General features: G+C 36.8%; 1 protein-coding gene across 1 annotated transcript in view; it reads right to left on the reverse strand.

The window, feature by feature from the left end:
* Positions 1-18,431, reverse strand: part of LOC118585533 (inactive N-acetylated-alpha-linked acidic dipeptidase-like protein 2) — a 183,371-nt gene extending 164,940 nt beyond the window's left edge. The window contains exons 1-2 of the mRNA XM_036190210.1: positions 18,363-18,431; positions 16,925-17,071 (exon numbers count right to left, since the gene is read on the reverse strand). Of these exons, the coding sequence (XP_036046103.1) occupies positions 16,925-17,071; positions 18,363-18,431 (216 nt within the window). The remainder of the gene's footprint in view (positions 1-16,924; positions 17,072-18,362) is intronic.
* Positions 18,432-19,877: the final 1,446 nt, after the last annotated feature.

Genomic DNA, 19,877 nt, shown 5'->3' on the forward strand with positions numbered 1-19,877 from the left:
TACATGCACAGGTACATGGAAATACATACAAGCAGGCAAAACATACATATAAAATAAAAGTAACTATATACTTTATAAGGGAGGGAAACCCTTTCTCTTTGAGCCATGACTTGCTCTTTGCAAATTGTTTATGCTAATACTTTGATACTCTAATGAGAGTATAATTCCTTTGAGCTCTGTGGATTATATAATGGATTTATCTGTTCGAAAATCATAGTTTAGTCTTCTGCAGTTTGTACTCAATTAAACTTAATTGATAGTAATTATGAATTTTTTAAAGAAAGATTAAGTAGCTTTCATATTACCATAACACATAGGTTCCTTTCTACTGCTTTCCTCTTTGGAATTCTTTCCACAAATAGAACTAGTCTCATGATTTTGGAAAAGCTGTTAGTGCTTTTGTTATCTTCTGGGTTAAATATTATGAGTTGATTGTAAAAGGGTTCTCAGGTAGACCCCCAAGTCTTAGATTTTTGCCAAGGTTATTAGCCACTCTCTACAAAGTGATGGATAAGTCCATGCTTCTAAAGACACACTTATATATCTTACTGAACATGGAGAAATTACTAAAAACAACACTTATATGTATCTCATTGACCATGAAGAAGTAGAGCTTGTGCCTACCTAGAGCTTACAGTCTTCCTGGTCTGTTTGTTTTCTAAAGAAAAAGCAAGGGTGTGGATTTTTGTGAGTGAGCAAGTGGTGAGGTGGGGAAGTGGTGAGGTAAGGGTATTTAGGATAACATGGTGGGGGTGGAAAGTATGATTGTATATTGTATACAATTTTTTTTCAATAAAAAACGAGAAGGATACTGGGGAATATTGAAAACAAAGAAAACTACCTCATTGAACCCAATAAATAATGCAGTTTAGATTAGAAAAAGTCATTTGCTGTTAAGAAAAAAGTAGCACACATAAAAACCAACAACTTTTAAAAGAAAATGTATGTATGGAATTCTATAAATTCCTCTTTCAGGTTTATAAGCATGTTAGGAAACATTCTAGAAAATTCCATGGTATGAAAGACAAGTGCCTTATTGTCTTAATTCAAATGTTTCTTAAGCAAGTGATCTTCCTCTTTATAATAACAATGAATGTGATTTTAATCATAAAATATTAAATATAAATTGAGTGTCACAAAACACAAATATAATTCAATAATAAAACAAAAGAATCCATAATGTTATGAAAAGAATTTGGTTTGGGAATCTATCTCCATATTACCCATCAACTAACCTACCAAAGTGGAAGTGGAATTCTCCTCCTTAAAAAAAAAAACAATCTCCGAGAATGATGGAGTGTACTGTGGTGTGAGTCTATTTTTCTGTTGCCTTACAGGTTAATCATAGTGTGGAAACAGCAGGTTTTTGAAGGGGTGGCAGGCCCACTAGATGGAGGCATTAATCATGTATGCTATTTCTAACCACCTGAACCCTTGTCTCTATGCACAAACATATACCTTTGTTCAGCTTTAACAGCAAACAGCTGTAATTTTATAATTCTGCCCTTGAAATCATTAACTCTGATTTATACACACTTTAGCATCGATTCGTTTCATTGTCCATTTTCTCCAACCCTCTTGGGAAGTGGTATGACCTTGCTGGAGGAGCTCTCTGCCCATATTCCTCAGACTAGTTTGAAACAGTGAAGTAGGACTTTCATAAGGCAATCTCTGACACCTGTCAAGCTGCCTGTCACACATTTTTTATTTACCTGCTTCAACATATCAAATGTTTCAAAGCTTCTTGTGGTTCACTTTCAAAATGTGAGTATGCAGAAAGATGCATGCCTTATATATAGATACTTTCCAAATGTCATTAGTAAATTAATTATAGATTCATAATTGTTATGGTTGGTTTGCAAATAAAATCTATGCCATATCATTTATATTTTTGCACTGGGAAGAATATTTGAATTTGTCATTTTGGAATACAGATTTAATATAAAATATCCTTACAAAATTTTCAATTCAGTAAATTGAGGCTGAATATGCTAATATACAGAAAGGCATGTGAAAAAAATAGATCAACAAAGATTTGTCTAAATACAAGTAGATAACAAGGGTGACTTTGAGTCACACAGTGATAGAACACAGTGCAGGCAAACCAAATATCCAAACAGAATAGTTACATTGACTATGATTTCATATATGTGTGTCTGTATGCATGTATATATGTATATTGAATTATCATTTGTTTTAAAATAAAAATGATAAGCTCTCTTTATTGTCATTTAAAATAAATATGAGTATTATATGCACATGACCAAAATTGGATGAAAGAAAATGCAGGTCCCAATTATGACAGATTTGGATATATATCTTCCATAAATTAGAAGTTTTCTCAAAATAGGAAGTATTGTGAAATTTATAATCCTCAGATAAGAATTATGAATAAATAAAGATAAAGCGACTATGAAAATATTTAAAGATGGAAAGTGATTGATCTTCAACATATAGGTACAGTTTATCTCTTTTTCTTTTTCTACTTCTTGATACCACATGAACACTTCACTCTTTAGAGTTACAGTGTTCTTCATTGATAAGAGAAAATTGGGTCAGAATAATTTCAAGGCTAAAACTCCTGACTGCAGAAATCAAAATCCTTACAAATACTTTGTTCTCTTTTAGCGGAATTCTCTCTATTCATTCAAAATCACAGAGACAGACACGCCATGAAAGGAGACCAAAGACAACTGGCTCTCTCCTGAGACTTACATAGAAGTAAGAACTTCCATGGGGAACTACGGCCATCTTATAAACCAAGCGACCTTGACTTTCATCTGATGTTTTTGAACACTTATAAGATTTCATAAATGTGACTTCCTTTGTAGTTTTTACAAAAACATTTGCTTATCAAGAAAAAAGATACAAAACTGTAAGTTCTTTGAAATAGAGTTGGAAGACCTGCAATTAAAGATTAGCTAAAGTTTGGTTTAGGCCAGCCTGGTCTACACAGTGAACCCCAGGACAGTCAAGGCTACACAGAGAAACACTATCTCAAAAAGGAAAAAAAAATACAGATTAAAAACAAACAAAATGCTATGCTAAAATTGTGGCAGTTGAGAGGACAGGCAAGCTGTCCATTTCATGTCACAGTCATCACAGCTGCTGAGACCAGATACAGACTCCCCTCTGTAGTGTCTTATTGGAACATATGGAGAACAAAACAGCTTTTAAGATTTTAGTTGTACATTTAAAAATCACCGTGTTTTTCCAAATGTTTTTAGTTCTAAAAATATTTACTTTATGGAAATTTTTCATTAACATAGGAATTAGACAAGATGAGCATGTCCATTTCAACTTCTACAGAAATTAACTTAGAAATGAAATTAAGAAACATGCATGGGATGATTACAGTATCTAAAGTTGTGAGTCTTGTGTGCATGCACAGTCACCATGAGCCTTGTATGCATGCAGTCACTGAGGAATAGGCTGACCAGCAGAATTATCATGACATCTTTATTTTCATATTTAGGAAGTAGAAAAGTCATTCTTTTATTTTTGCATGGTTTCTACTTTCTTTTACTGGAGTTGACCAAATTCATTCACCCACCCCCTTTAGCCTTTCTCTGTTTCTCCTCCACCACTATGCTCCCTCTCCTCATCCCTTTGCTTTCATGCTGCATGCATGTACATAGATGGGCTTTTATATATGTAAATCTAAGACGGACAAATGAGAGAAAACATATTTGTCCTTCTATGTCCCAATTATTTCATTCAAATGGTATCCATGTTCCAAGAACATAATCTTATTCATCTTTATTGTGAGCAAAATTATGCAGAATACATATCAATCATCTAGCTGCATGATATCTGCTTGTTTATATATCTATCATCTATCTAGCCATCTATAATCACATTTTCTTTATCCATTCATTTGCTGATGGAATTCCAGGCTGAATCAATAACTCAACTATTAGGAAAAATACTATAATAAAGTGAACGTGCAGTTATCTTGGGGCATGTTGGCTTAGAGTCTGTCAGGTCCATACACAGAAGTGATATGGCAAAGCCATATCTACTTTAACATTTACTTTTGTTTATTTTAAGAACTTTTCTATTGATTTGGGGTATCTGGAACAATTTCTATTCCCATAGGCAATGTGTAAGTGTTCTCTTTTCCCCAAATTTTTAGCAGGATTTGTTATTTTCTTAAGGACAGCTCATTTCATTTTCAATTTCTTTTTTCAGAGTTGTACACTTCCTATTGTAGAAGTCTTTCAATTTAATGGATATGTTTATTCATAGGTAACTTTGAAGCTGTTCTGAATAGAATTGCTTTCTTCATTTCTTCCTTTGTGTGTTATTGTTATATAGAAAAGCTACTGATTTTCCATCCTGCTACTTTGCTGAAAGTGTTTTCCCGCTCTGGCAGTCTTTAGGTCTCTATTGTAAAGGATATCATCAGTAAATATGTATGATTTAAAGTCTTCCTTTACTATTTGCATCAATTACATGAAAAGTACTCTTGGGAAGTTTAAAATTATATCATTGACTTTATTTCATAATGGGACATAGCATTAAAGAAAATGCTAATAACTACTCATACCATAATAAAGACTATGACTTCATATTACCCATTGACAGTGTTGTTTACCTTTGGAAATGGTCAAGATGACTCATTTATACTTTTTTTGTGAACTTAAGTAGGAAAATATTAATCAAGTATCATAATATCATGTTGGCATCTAGAAATAGTGAAATATGGAGACTACTACCTTATAGTTTAGCTAAAAACCCTTAAGAAATATTACAAGTATTCAGGAGGTGGTGATTCATACCTTTACACTCAGAACTTGGGATCTCTGAGTTTGAAGCCAGCCTGGTCTATAAAGTGAGTTCTAAGACAGCCAGGGCTACAAAGAAAAACCCTGTCTTGAAAAGAAAAAAAAAGACAGAAAGGAAGGAAGGAAGAAAGAAAGAAAGAAAGAAAGAAAGAAAGAAAGAAAGAAAGAAAGAAAGCAAGAAAGAAAGAAAGAAGGAAAAAAGGAAACAAAAAATAGTGCAAGTGCATGTGCCTGATACAGGCTGGAGATCTTATGACTGAATGCTGAGTTTGAAGGTTTGACCTTTGAACTGATGGGTGAATTCAATTAAGTTACTTAACTGCTCTATGCTAAGTTTCTTGATATGATTTTTTTTTATAAAATTGGAGAGTTTAAAGCTATCTGTGAAGCAAATGGCTTAGAATGCATCTAATTATGACTAATTTCCTCCAATTTTAGAATTGCTTCTTTCTCTTCATATTATTCTTTTCATTGTTGCTTGGTCACCTTTTATAATGATGTCAATAGAGATCTCTCAAGTAATTTTTCTATACTCACATCCTGCAAGTTTAAGCAAAAATACTTTATGGATAACTAATTCAAAGTGCATATGTAGTATAGACATCAGGCAAGCATTCTACTGCACCCAAGTGAACACAGTGTGCCAAAGCTCAGGTAGTGTTTCACATGAGGCATATTTTAGCATCTTTTCCTGTTGTTGTAATAAAATATATGAGAAAATGAGCTCCGGGAAACAGTCTAGTTTAGCTAGCTCACAGTTAACAGCACTGTCATAATGAGATGTCATTGTGGCTGGAGTTTGAAGCACTTAATCACAATATATCCACAGTCGAGGAACAGAGAGCAGTAATCCTATTCTGCCATTCCATTTACTCTATTCAGAAAACCTGCACAGCTAAGTTGGGTGTTCCTAACCTCAATAAACATAATCAATATAACATTCCTTGAGCATGCCCAGAGACCCATCTCCTAGGTGATCCTACCCATCAAGTTGAGAATTACCACTAGCCATAACAATGCTCCAGGATCTTTGAGCATTGGTCATTGTGTTTTAAAGAAGTCAAAAGTGTCAGTTAATCCTGCTTTAAGATAACTTTTATTGTACTTGGTTTATTTGATTGTATCCATTTCTAATTTCCAACCTAGACTATGACTGCATGGAGGGAGGAAATCTTTCCTCTATGCTTATATTTTATATATTTTGAACATCTGGCATACTATCAGTGTTATAAAATATAAAATGCATAAAATTGTTAACTAGAAAAAAATCACAAATTTAAATTAACATATATCTAAACAAATCATGTGAGAGTTACCATGTGTTATGAAGTTTAATATTGGCAAACCATTACATGGCCTACCATTAAGCCCATTTTAACATTGTTATAAAACTTCATCATGTATCTTCTGCCCTCATAACAGAGCTAGTCATTGTCCAGCTCCACAAAACAGCACTGACATTGAAATATAGGACCTGTGACACATATTTTGATCTGATGATTGTGGGAGCCCACAACTGACTCAGTTTCCCAGTTTGAATCTGAAGTCTATTCTGAGTCAATAGAGTGCAAGTTTGTTTGCTCCAAGGCTGTGAGAAAGTTCTGATTAGCTCACAGAGTCTCCTTTTAGGGCTGTGGGAAAGTTTTGATTAGCCCATAAGAGGAAACATACATACTTCATTGTCTCTTCAAACCACACACCTCTACCCAGCTACCCAGCTGACTGTTGGCAGGCCCGACAGATGATGACAACCATCCAGAATAAATGTTCTCAATTAGAATGCAAAAGGGACAAGCATTATAGGAAAACTGTCCTCCTTGAAACCATTTCAAAATATTAAGCAATTTGAAGCATGGCTTTTGAATTATCCATTTGAGTCTTACGAATTTCTCAATTCTTTGTTTTTTCTCCCCATATCTGTCTCATATTTCAGTTTTTTGTGTTTACTCCTCAGGCTCTTGGAACTCACAGCAACTTTAACAGCACTCCCTGTGTGACAGCCATTTCATATATCGTGCAATCGAAGCTTCCCAGCCTGCTTGGTAACTGCTGATTTGTTGACTGGGGTTTAACCTTCTTTTGCAGACTCTTCTGTGGAGCCTCCATCCATGGCAGTGCGATATTTCCTACTTCATGTTATCTGTCAGGTGAGTAGGGTGGTAATACCCAGAGATGACCAGAAAAGGCATACTGAATCATAGCTCATATCCTTGAATGAGGTGAAGCTGAAAACTTTTCATGCATTATATAAAACAAAGTAGGCCAGCTTAGGGAAGTCAGCTTCCCCAGCCAGTGTTCTTCCAGTCCAGAGACTTTCAAGTCTCCCTGAGATATGAACTGTTTCAAACTGACAGTAACAAAACATCTGGACTTTAAGTCAGGCTGGGCCCAGGAATAGTGGCAACAAAAGCAGCAGCCATAACGTCAAACATACAAATGACCTGAGAAGTTGCATCTGCACGTCACCCACTCAGAACTGACTGGGCTATGTCTATCAGGAAGGATGGAGTAAGACACGCACAGGCACTGCTCTCAATGCTGCACTTTATTCACAAGCTACTGCTACTTTGTTAACATAAACTCAGATTCCACACATAAATTAATCTCTAGAGAGCTAAAGTTTTTTAACATAAAGGTGGTACTAAATGAAAATTGGTTTTTTTGTTTTGTTTTGTTTTGTTTTTCGAGACAGGGTTTCTCTGTGTAACTTTGGAGCCTGTCCTGGAACTAACTCTGTAGCCTAGGCTGGCCTCGAACTCACAGAGATCTGCCTGCCTCTGCCTCCCAAGTGCTGGGATTAAAGGTGTGCGCCACCACCACCCGGCAGAAAAATTGTTTTTAATGAAAAAGAGTATTAGTTGAAATTCTCTTTATGCATATGCACAAAGACAACATATTACAATATTACAAAGAAATAAATGCAGAAATTGATTAAAATAGTACTGTTTTGTATTAAGTGATACCAATAAGATTTATAAAAGATGTAAGGCAAACACCATTCTTCTCAATCATATGAGTTTTTTCTTTAAATATCTGTATTATTTTTGTGTGCTTATGCAGATGTGTGGACAGGATTGTATGTATTAGTGCATGTGTACATCCATGCATGCACAACCATGTGGAAGCCACAAAATCTACATTATGTTTCTCCCTCAGAAATAATTTGCCTTATTATGAGACAGTCTCTCACTAGTACTTAGGTTAAGCAAGGCTGACTGTACCCAGTGTCTCTGCCTTCCCAGTGATGTGATTAAACACATGCACTACCAAACTCAGATTACAATTTGGTTATGGAATATCACTCAGGTCCTAATACTTGCCAGCAAACAGTGAGCCTAAGAAAAGTTCCCTAGTGCTTGATTAATTTCCAAAATTTTCAGTTATTTCCATTAATTCACATTATAGTTTACTTAATTATTAATAATAAATATGTAATATTTATATTTAAGTGAATACATATTATATTAATGCTAACTAAAATATAGTATTAATATTGTATTATTTATAAAAGCAAAAGTTATAATCGAGGAGGATTCCTAGTGCCTGTAGTTGGTTAGTAGACACAGTTGGAGACTCTTAATGAAACATATCTGTTGGGAAAATAACAATCCCATCTATTTTGACATGATAATATAAGTGGGTTTCCTAAAATAAGTTATGATTAAGGATAATATCTAGACATGAAAAAACTGTTTCTTCCTGTTTCCAATGAGGAAATTTTAGATAGGAAAGGTTAAAACTGCCACTTATTGAAACTGCACAAAATATTTACTTATTAGGATGGATTGCTTCTATCAGATGTTGCAAAATACCAGTAGAAAATATGCAGAAAGAAATACAAGTATTTTGGTTACTGAAGTCTAGAATTTGGAACTGGCTTTTGAATGGCAACCAGTTGTTAACCTAACAATGCCATGACTATGTTCAGAACAGAAAACAGAGTGAAAGAATGATTAGTAATTTATATAAAAACATTGCTTTCATGATCAGAATAAAGCAAAAATATGCAAACTCATATCCTCATTTGAATAGGCATGCAGTTGGCTACTGCATTTTGATGCTATACATAAAAATGAATTCTCAGCTTTGCCCCATAAATTTTACTCATTGTTAGATTTCATATATGCCCATATGTACATTTTTCTATATATTCATTTAAGAGTGTGATTGGCCATAAAGTCAGTTGGCCTATAAGGAAAATTAAAGCATTTCATTATACCTTTGATGCTTAGATTTCTGTCTCTGTCTTACTAAATAATGTTGAAACAATTATGTCATGACTCACTACTTAAAAGCCTTAATACCTTTATAGCTCATTATTATATAAATGTTAAATCCTAAGTTATAGAGGTATATTGGTTTAAAATAGAATGTTTCAAGCATAAGTGCAAGAAATCTAAGTTTCAGTGGAGTGAGGGGCCAGAGCTTCAATTTCTGCTATAAAACTTGGTAAGCATTTGTGATCATCTGACACACTAAGAAGGTCAGCCCTCTGACATGCCTTACAGAGAGTAAATACACTGATCTAGAACAAAAATGATGTCAACAGGTGGTAAATGACAGAAGCAGTGTGCTTGCGCCGCCATTTGTGGTAACTACTATGCCCTTAATTGGAAAGCATCTGTCTTTTCATTTCCTTTACGACAATCTCTACTTTGTATTTAATCTGTGAAGAATGCACAGGTGCAACCTTGTTTATGAATTTAAAACTTTATTTAAAATGAAGCTGAAAACCAGAGATGTTTCGATTAGTAGGGCAACATCTTATAAGAAGAAATCCCACTGCCATTTGGCATATACATTGATTTCTGCATTTGTGAGATTTAGTTACTGGAAAGCCAAAGATGCAAAGGAAAGGCAAAGATGAATGATGCTTTAAGCAATTTCAGGTGATATATTTGATTGCACAAAACCTATGGAGAAAAATTTTACCCGAGAACATGAATAAAGTGAGTAATTTCACAGACATGTTTTTAAAGTGCTGGATTTCATTAAAGGCAAAACCAATAATATCCTATATATATAACAAACTATCCTTTTATAATTGCTTGATTTTCTAAAATTCAATTTTTCGCATGATTTTTTCTTTCGTTTTTATTATTGAGAAATTTTCTGTTCATTTTACATACCAACAATAGATGCCCCTCTCCTCCTTCCTCCTGCCCCCCAACCTTAACCCTGAACCCACCCTCCATTCCTGCATCCTACAAGGCAAGGATTGCAAAGGGAATCAGCAGAGCCTGGTACATTCAGTTGAGGCAGGTCCAAGCCCCTCTTCCCTGCACCAAGGCTGTGTAAGGTATCCCACCATAGGCACTGGACTCCCAAAAGCCTGCTTATGCAGCAGGGATGGATCCTGATCCAATTGCTAGGGGCCCCTTAAGCAGGTCAAACAAAACAACTGTCTTGCCTATGCAGAGGGCCTAGTCCAGTCCCATGGAGGCTCCACAGCTATTGGTCCACAGTTCATGAGTTCCCACAAGTTTGGTTTGATCATCTCTGCAGATTTCCCCATCATGATCTTGATGTCCATTGCTCATAGAATCCCTCTTCTCTCTCTCCAACTGGATTCCTGGAGCTCAGCCTGTTGCTTGGCTATGGATCTCTGCATCTGTTTCCATCAGTTACTGGATGGAGTCTCTATGATGACACTTAGGTTATTCACCAATCTGGTTACTGGAGTAGGCCAGTTCAGGCACCTTCTCCACTATTGCTACTAGTTTAAGGTGGGGTCATCCTTGTGGATTCCTGGGGACTTCCCTAGCACCCTATTTCTCCCTGTTCCCTTGATGTCTCCCTCTATCATGGTATCTCTATCCTTATTCTCTCACTGTGTCCCTGTTCCAGCTTGACCATCCCATTCCCTTATGTTCTCATCCCCCATCCCCTAACCTCCATTGCCCCCCTCACCTTCAGTTTGCTCATGGAGATCTCATCTATTTCCCCTTCCCAGGGTGGTCCATATGTCTCTCTTAGGGTTCTCCTTGTTATCTAGCTTCTCTAGAGTTGTGGGTTATAGTCTGCTTATCCTTTGTTTTATATCTGGTATCCACTTATGAGTGAGTAGATACCATGTTTGTCATTCTGAGTGTGGGTTACATCACGCAGGATCATATATTCTGGTTCCTCCATTTGCCTACAATTTCATGATGTTGTTTTTTACTGCTGAGTAGTACTCCATTGTGTAAATGTGCCACATTTTCTTTATTCATTCTTTGGTTGTGGAGCATCTAGTTTGTCTCCAGGTTCTGGTTATTATGAATAATGCTGCTATGAACATAGTTGAGCATGTGTCTTTGTGGTATAATTGAGCATTTCTTGAGTATATGCCCAAGAGTGGTATTCCCAGTTTTCTGAGAAACCAGCATATTGATTTCCAAAGTGGCTGTACAAGTTTGTACTCCCATCAACAGTGGAGGAGTGTTCCCCTTGCTCTGTATTCTCTCCAAGATAAGCTGTTATCAGTGTTTTTGATCGTGGCCATTCTAACAGATGTATCTTAGAGTTGTTTTGATTTGCATTTCCCTGATGACTAAGGATATTGAGCAATTCCTTAAATTTCTTTTGGCTATTTGAGGTTCTTCTGTTCAGAATTCTCTACTCAGTTCTGTAGCCTACTTTTTAATGGGATAGTTTGGATTTTGATGTCCAGTTTCTGGAATTCTTTATATATTCTGGATATCAGCCCTCTGTCAGATGTGGGGTTGGTGAAGACCTTTTCCCATTCTGTACGCTGTTGCTTTGTCTTGTTGACAGTGTCCTTTGCTCTACAAAAGCCTTTCAGTTTCAACAGGTCCCATTGATTGATTATTTCTCTCAGTGTCTGTGCTACTGGGTGTTATATTTAGGAACTGGTCTCCTTGCCATTGCATTCAAGACTACTTCCTATTTTCTCTTCTATCAAGTAAGTAAATTATGTTGAGGTCTTTGATTTACTTGGACTTCAGTATTGGACATGGCAATAGATATTTGCCATCTTTTACATGTTGACATCCATTTATGTTAGCATCATTTGTTAAAGAAGCTTTCGTTTTTCCATGGTACAGTTTTGGCTTCTTTGTCAAAAACCAGGTGTCCATAGGTGTGCAGATTAATGTTAGGGTCTCATGTGCCACCTATCCAGAAAAGTGTCCATTTCTTTTAGATTTTCCAATTTTGTGGAATACAGGTTTTTGAAGTATGACCTGATGATTCTCTAAATTTTCTCAATGTCTGTTGTTATGTCTCCCTTTTCATTTCTTATTTTTTTAATTTGTATGCTCTCTCTCTCCCTCTCTGCCTTTTTGTTAGTTTGGATAAGGGCTCATCTATCTTGTTGATTTTCTCAAAGAACCAACTCTTTGTTTCATTGATTCTTTGTATTATTCTCTTTGTTTCTAATTTATTGATTTCAGCTCTCAATTTGATTATTTCCTGGCCTCTTTTCCTCCTTTGTAAGTTTGCTTCTTTTTGTTCTAGAGCTTTCAGGTGTGCTGTTAAGTTGCTAGTGTGAGATTTCTCCAACTTTTTTATGTGAGTGTTTAGTGCTATGAATTTTCCTTGTAGCACTTCTTTCACAATGTTGCTTAAGTTTGGGTATGTGGTGTATTCATTTTCATTGAATTCTAGGAAATCTTTAATTTCTTTATTTCTTCCTGGACTCACTGGTGATTCAGTTGAGCATTATTCAGTTTCCATGAGATCTGTTATTTTTGTTGTTGTTGAAATCTAACTTTAAGCCATAGTGGTCCAAAAAAATACAGGAGGTTATGCCAATTTTTTTTTTTTTTTTTTTTTTGTATCTGTTGAGATTTGCTTTGTGACTGAGTACGTGGTCAATTTTAGAGAAGGTTCCATGGGGTGCTAAGAAGAAGGTATATTCTTTTCTGTTAGAGTGGAATGTTCTATAGATAGCTACTAAGTCCATTCAAATCATAATATCTGTTAGTTCCCTTATTTCTCTGTTAAGTTTTTGTCTGGCAGACCTGTCCATTGGTGAGAGTTGGGTGTTGAAGTCTCCTTCTATTAGTGTGCGGGTTTGATTTGTGATTTAAGCTTTAGTAATGTTTCTTTTACATATGTGGGTGCCCTTGTATTTGGGGCATAAATGTTCAGAATTGAGACTTCATCTTGTTGGATTTTTGCTGTGATGAATATGTAATGTCCTTCCTAATCTCTTTTGTATGATTTTAGTTTGAAGTCTATTTTGTTAGATATTAGGAGAGCTACACCAGTGTGCTTCTTGAGTCCATTTGATTGGAATGTCTTTTCCCAGCCTTGTAATCTGAGATAATGTCTGTCTTTGAAGTTGAAGTGTTTTTCTTTTATGTAGCAGGATGGACCCTGTTTTCATATCCATTCTGTTAGCCTGTGTCTTTATATAGGAAAATTGAGTCCATAGATATTAAAGGATATTAATGACTAGTGATTGTTAATTCCTTTTATTTTTTTTTATGGTAGTGTTGTCTGTTTCCCTTCTTTGGTATTTGTTGGTGTGGGGTTATCTATTGCCTGTGTTTCATGGGTATATCTAACTTCCTTAGGTTGGATTTTTGCTTCTAGTGTTTTCTGTAGGTCCTGATTTGTGGATAGGTATTATTTAAATCTGGTTTTATTATGGAACATTTTGTTACTCCTTCTATGTTGATTGAGAGTTTTTCCAGGTATAATAGTCTGGGTTGGCATCCATGGTCTCTTAGTGTCTGCATAATATCTGTCCAGGTTTTCAGAGTCTCCATTTTGAAGTTGGTATTATTATGATGGGTCTGTCTTTATGTTACTTTGCCTTTTTCTTTTGCAGCTCTTAATATTTTTTCTTTATTCTGTATGTTTAGTGGTTTGATTATTATGTGGCAAGGGGACTTTGGGGGGTGGGTCCAGTCCATTTGGTGTTCTGTAAGCTTCTTGTATTGTCATAGGTATTTCTTTCTTTAGGTTGGGAAAGTGTTCTTCTATGATTTTGTTGAATATATTTTCTGTGCCTTTGAACTGGTATTCTTCTCCTTCTTCTAGCCCTATTATTCTTAGGTTTGGTCTTTTTATGGTGTCTCAGATTTCCTGGATCTTTGTGTTATGATTTTGTTGGCTTTAATGTTTTGTTTGACTGATGAATCTATTTCCTCTATCGTATCTTCAATGCCAGAGGTTCCCTCTTCCATCTCTTATACTCTGTCAGCTTTGCTTGCATCTGTAGTTTCTGCTCATTTACTCAGATTTTCTACTTCCAGCATTCCCTTGGTTTGTGTCTTCTTTATTGCCTCTATTTCAGTTTTCAAGTCTTGAACTGTTTCCTTCACCTATTTGATTGTTTTTCTTGGCTTTCTTTAAGGGATTTATTGATTTCTTCCATTTTTTTTGTTTGTCTTTCCCTTGATTTCTTTAAGGGAATTTTTTTATTTCCTCTTTAAAGACTTCTTTCATCTTCTTAAAAGCATTTTTAAGCTGGGTGGTAGTGGCGCATGCCTTTAATCCCAGCACTCGGGAGGCAGAGCCAGGTGGAGCTCTGTGAGTTCGAGGCCAGCCTAGGCTACAGAGTGAGTTCCAGGAAAGGCACAAAGCTACACAGAGAAACCATGTCTCAAAAAACCAAAGGGGGAAAAAAAAGCATTTTTAAGGTCGATTGCTTCTGTTTCCTCTGTGTTGGGATTTTCAGGTCTTGCTGATATAGAACCACTATGTTCTAGTGGTGCCACATTGGTCTTTATGTTGTTGACTGTATTTTTCCAATAGTTTCTACCCATCTCTTCCTCCAATTGGTGTCTGTGCCTGATGGAGCCTCTTTAAGTCCAATGGGCACTCTTGTGCCAATGGGAGCTCTTGGTACAATCAGAACTGGCAGAGTTTGTGTCTCGGGGAGCTTCTGTGCTCTCAGAGGATCTTTCACATGATTTAATTGTTGTAGCTAAATGTAAAAAGGTCCCATATACACAGGGTTTTGTTTTTCACCAGTTCAGTTAAATATAGTCAACTTTGGTCCAAAATTACCAAGTGGGTACTTTCAGAAATAAACAATAAATTTTGAGTTGCAGACTGATCTTTGTAGCATAAGGAAATCCAACACTTATTGTGTTTCATCCTGCTCAAAATGTGAATCTCTCTTTACCCAGTGGATCCATGTTTTCCATGCAACTTTCCTAGCAGTGATTTAGTCACCAGGTGTTAGATCGCCTGTCCTGTTAGTGTAGTACATGTTTTCATGTGAGAAAAAAATTAGAGATACGTTTTACAATTGCAAATTGCTGACTTTGCTTCTATAAACTTGCTTGCATTAGACACTGACCCATCCTCTCCCTGGAAATAAGTAAAAAGTTTCAGAGTCCAGACGTTGGCCTTCGGACAAGGTCTGTAATTATAGATTAAAAAAATAATAATGTCTCTGTTTAAAAATTCCCCAAATGGGACCCAAGATAAGGACCATCAGGCGAGTCCAGCAAACTAGGTCAAATGTCAGCTAATCATAAGCCTGTAACTATGCGAACTCCCCTCCAGAGTAACCGCACCCCCTAGATCTCCCCTGAGCCAACCAGTTTACGACAAGTGTTACAAAATTTCCCGCGTAACAAAATGATTGCTGAAATATATGATGATTTTTAAGTTGGGCCAAACCAGGGGCGCCTGGTATCTTATGCTAATTTTGTAGTTTCTGCCTTTAAAAATGCTTGTAACTGCTGCTCAGGGCTCTCTGACTGACCAGGGCAGAGAGCCCACTTGTGCCAGTGCTGCATAAATTCGTCTTGCGTGTTGCATCTGCTGGTTTGGAATCTTGGTTTCTGGGGGGCCCTCCCACAGACGAAAGTAACCCAGGGGTCTGGGGTCATTCACATGTAATCCTTTTGTATTTATTAATAATCCCCAAATGGTAAGAGTGATAATCACAGCATTTTTAAAATGGTACATTGTTATAATTATTCTAGTTTATTGGTCAACGTTGTTGGTTTTTACCTGTGTTTAGTTAAGTACTTATTTCTATTTTAGATGTTTTCATTTTTTCCTCACATATTTAGAGATATTACAGTCTATAGAAACAAGGAGGGTCCAGAGTAGTTAATGGTGGTGGAAATATATGTTAGAGATTCCTTACATGGCAGCAGGAGATGAAGCAAAGAAAAGAAGGTAGAAATAGCTACAAGTCCCAGTCCGCACCTACTCTACCAATCAAACCAGGCCTTCTAAGGATGATACACTCTCCATATTATTGTTACAAGCTGAGGACCAACTCTGAAAAGCATGAGCCTGTGGAGGGAATTCTAAATTCAAAAGATAATAGTCAATGATACTATTGGTGTCAATTTTCTTTACTTAGATATAGGTAAAGTGTCAGAGGCACAGATGCACAAGGAACCTGAGAAGTGACAGATGTACAGAAATAGGATCTTTGATTCCCAGCTGTCTGGTACACTTGTGCATACATAGAACACTAAACACTACCAAGTCACTAGAACTTAGGAACTGCATAGCTGGAGGTGTGTCTATGTAACATAACTTACATACTCTTTCTGGACATATCTACATTTAAGGGCCACATTATACTTCACTCTGTTTTGTAATCAATATGTTCTCAATGTATAATTTTCTGAATCAGGGTGCTCCAGAACCTCTCACAGACACATGAACAACGTGTGCAAGAAAGTTTAGATTCTGAGAAACAGGGAAGGACTCAGGTCCATAAGGATAGAGAAACAAAGTTGATGAAGATGAATTATGCTTTCATGTTATGCTTTGGGGAAAATATTTTCAGGTATACAAACTATTGACAATTCTGGAGAGCTAATCCACAAGACTCAGATTAACACAGAGCATATGAAATGTGTTTTCCCTTGGGCAGAGAGGAGAGTCTTCTGCACATTCTATGTGTTTCTTGGAACACTGAAGACTACACTTGTTTTGATGTTAATCCAACAGCTGATGTTTCTTGTTGTAAACTTCTCTGTGAAAATGTGAGTGACAGTGTAAATCTTTATAAATTGAGTTGAATACTCTTTAAAGTTTATGTTTTCAAATACATTTCAAAGCCTCTGAACAACAAGATTATTTCACAATAAAGTCCTTTCCTATAATGACCTACTTGGTATGGAAGATGGATACGAAACTATGTTAAAATCAAATCTGCACATCTGCTACATTGAATGTGAGTATTTTACATGTTTAGAAACATTTACCTCTAATGCTTTGATGTCCTCATAAGCAAACTGCACAGTTGGAACTCCAAGATGGTTGATGAAATAATCAGCATCACCTTGTATCTGTACAGAGCTGACATTGGTTCCTGGGCACTGAGCTCTTCTAGTACAGTTGAACTTATTCTTCTGAAAAACACAATTTAAATATTAACATTTACACATGCTTCTCAGATCATTTATAAGTCAATGTCACTCAAAACGTAGCCCAAGGATCAGAGAATCAATCTATGTCAATGAGCTTCATGTTTAAAAGTGTGCAAGATTAGGCTTCACTATGTTCCCTTTAGTGGGACCATTTGGAAGAGGATGCAGGAATCTGTTCTCCAGTTCTTGCATACAATTCTGAAGCTCACAGTAGTATGAGTAGCCTTAAGACAGATGAAGGTGACTCCTATCCCTTGCACTGAACACACACACACACACACACACACACACACACACACACACAGAGAGAGAGAGAGAGACAGAGAGACAGAGAGACAGAGACAGAGACAGAGACAGAGAGAATGTTAAAGCATTGTTGAAATCATTGGTAGTGTTCATAATACAATTTTTAACTTGGTATTGTCAGCCCTCCTGACATTCATTTTTCATGTAAATAATCAATAATCTTGTGGATTGAGCCATTTGACTCCTTAATTATTAGGTATTGAACTTTCTCTCTTGCTTCCTGAAATGCTTTAAGTAAAATGTCTATGAGTCAAACAGCCAGCTGGACTAGTCATATGCCAGCACCAGTCATGTTGAAAGCTCCAAGGATCACTCCAGACAACTATGCAAAAGATGGAAGTTGATTGTCCTAGCCTTCCAAAGCACAGCCTCAGTGAGTGTATTAGAGACAGACTATAGCAGACTTTTAATCACAAGCTTCAAAGAATCATTTCCACCTTGACCAGAGTCAGAATAGTTTCCTGGTGTAAGATGACTCTGAATGGTAATAAGATGAGAGACAGTGATTAGTTCAAAATACAAGCCTTAGTGACTATGATCATTGTAATTGGCACAATACTTATGATTGGTCCAAACTAAATGACCAAATAATAGTGATTAGTCCAAACACTCCCATTTACAATCATCTTAGCAGGATGCTGAGGCTCACTGAGTGAATTGTCTGGAAGACACTCTCCTGAGCTGTGTCTACTAAGTTACTTAGGCCCATTAGTTTCTCTACAGTAGTCTTTTCTTGACTACATTTAGTAATATGAGCTGAGATCCTGAAGAAAAATGCACCAGAAACCATGTAGGGTAATAGTGAAGTGGTGGGAAAGCTTATCACAGTGCCTGTAGGCAAGCTGAAATGGCATTTGTCTCAGACAGGCTGATGCAGGCATGCTGACCATAGACCTGATACCATGGGTTCAAATACTACATGCAGGCATGCTGACCATAGACCTGATACCATGGGTTCAAATACTACCTGGCACCTTTTGGGCCTGGTGACACTGTGGTGCAAGACTCCAGAATAGCCCAGCTCATACTTTACCATGTTTCCAAGCATCAGGCTCTGGCTTCAAACTCAGCATATCAGCAAACTATTGTTGGACTCCTGCAGATCAGGCTGATGATGCCATCTGGCCATCAGGATTCTGCCCAAAGCAAATACCTATACCTGAGTAGTACTGACTATACCCTTTATCCAGTATTTTAGGGCCTACCAGGTCCTACCCCTGAGTGCTCTGGAAATCTCTTGGGGTGCCTTGCCTGTAAGTTTACTTCTCTAGCTCTTTATTGACTTTTATCATTTCACTTCCATGACTTCCCTTATTTTAGCTTTCCTTTTTTTCTTCCTTCCCACCCTTGCTTCTCTGAGTGTGTTCAGGTACCATGTTGTGGAATATTTATTTAACTATGCAAAGATGTGTTACATTGGTTTATGTCACAGAATATTTGTTTAATTATGTAAAGATATGTTGCTGTTTTACCTGCCTGCCTACAGCACCTGATTGGTTTAATAAAAGTCTGAACAGTCAATAGTGAGGTAGAAGGCATAGGTGGAACTTCCAGGCAGGGAGAACAAGTAGGACGAAGGAATTAGGCTCAAGAGGAAAAAAGGGAGACAAGAGGAAGATGCCAGGGGCCAGCCAGCAAGGCATGGAGAAGCAGGAAAGTAGGACATACAGAATGAAACAAAGGTTAAAAGGCAAAGCATAGATGAAGAGAAACAGATTAAATTAAGTTAAAAGAGCTAGTGGGACAAGCCTAAGCTTAGGCTGGGCATTCATAATTAATAAAATGCCTCTGTGTCTTTATTTGGGAGTTGGTTGGTGCCCAAAGAAAATTCTAACTACAGTACCATGTTTCCAAGCATCAGGCTCTAGTTTCTTGATTCCTTTTACAATTTAGTAGCAGCTAAAAAGAAAACTTGGGCTACCTGTTCTGGGGCTGAATATGCAATCTAGGATAGGAGTATTATTCTTTTACAGAATAAGTCAGTGTACATGGTAGTTGCTAGCTGCTACTAGGAGATAGATCCTTATAACTGAGCTACCTTGTCCTCTAAGAACAAGGAAGATCTACTTATCAGGGAGCCTGAGTTTAACCTACAACAGATTAATGGTAAGAAACAACCCTTGGAAGCAGTGATGGAGAGCAGATGGCCAATTACTGACAAACTAAAAGAACAGTCTTCAGGAAGCTCTGTTATAGCAGAATCGCATAAAACTAGACCTTCTGGGGTAGTAGCAGATCACATCAGTGCAACATTATACTTGAATTTGATAGCAGTGAACCTGAGGTCAGAAGGTGGCTCAAGTTCTGGAACCACCTATTGGTTACTCAATGTTGGAGAGTTCAAGAGTTCTGAAGTGCATCCCTACAGATAAATGATCAATACCTGGGAAATCTTGAACAGACAAAGGCAGATCTCTCCATCTGTAGAGATCTTAGTGTGATAGTTAGTTCCTGGCCTTCCCCTGTACTTGGAGACATTCCC

Source organism: Onychomys torridus, chromosome 6 (assembly GCF_903995425.1).
Source record: "Onychomys torridus chromosome 6, mOncTor1.1, whole genome shotgun sequence".
Lineage (NCBI taxonomy): Eukaryota > Metazoa > Chordata > Mammalia > Rodentia > Cricetidae > Onychomys > Onychomys torridus.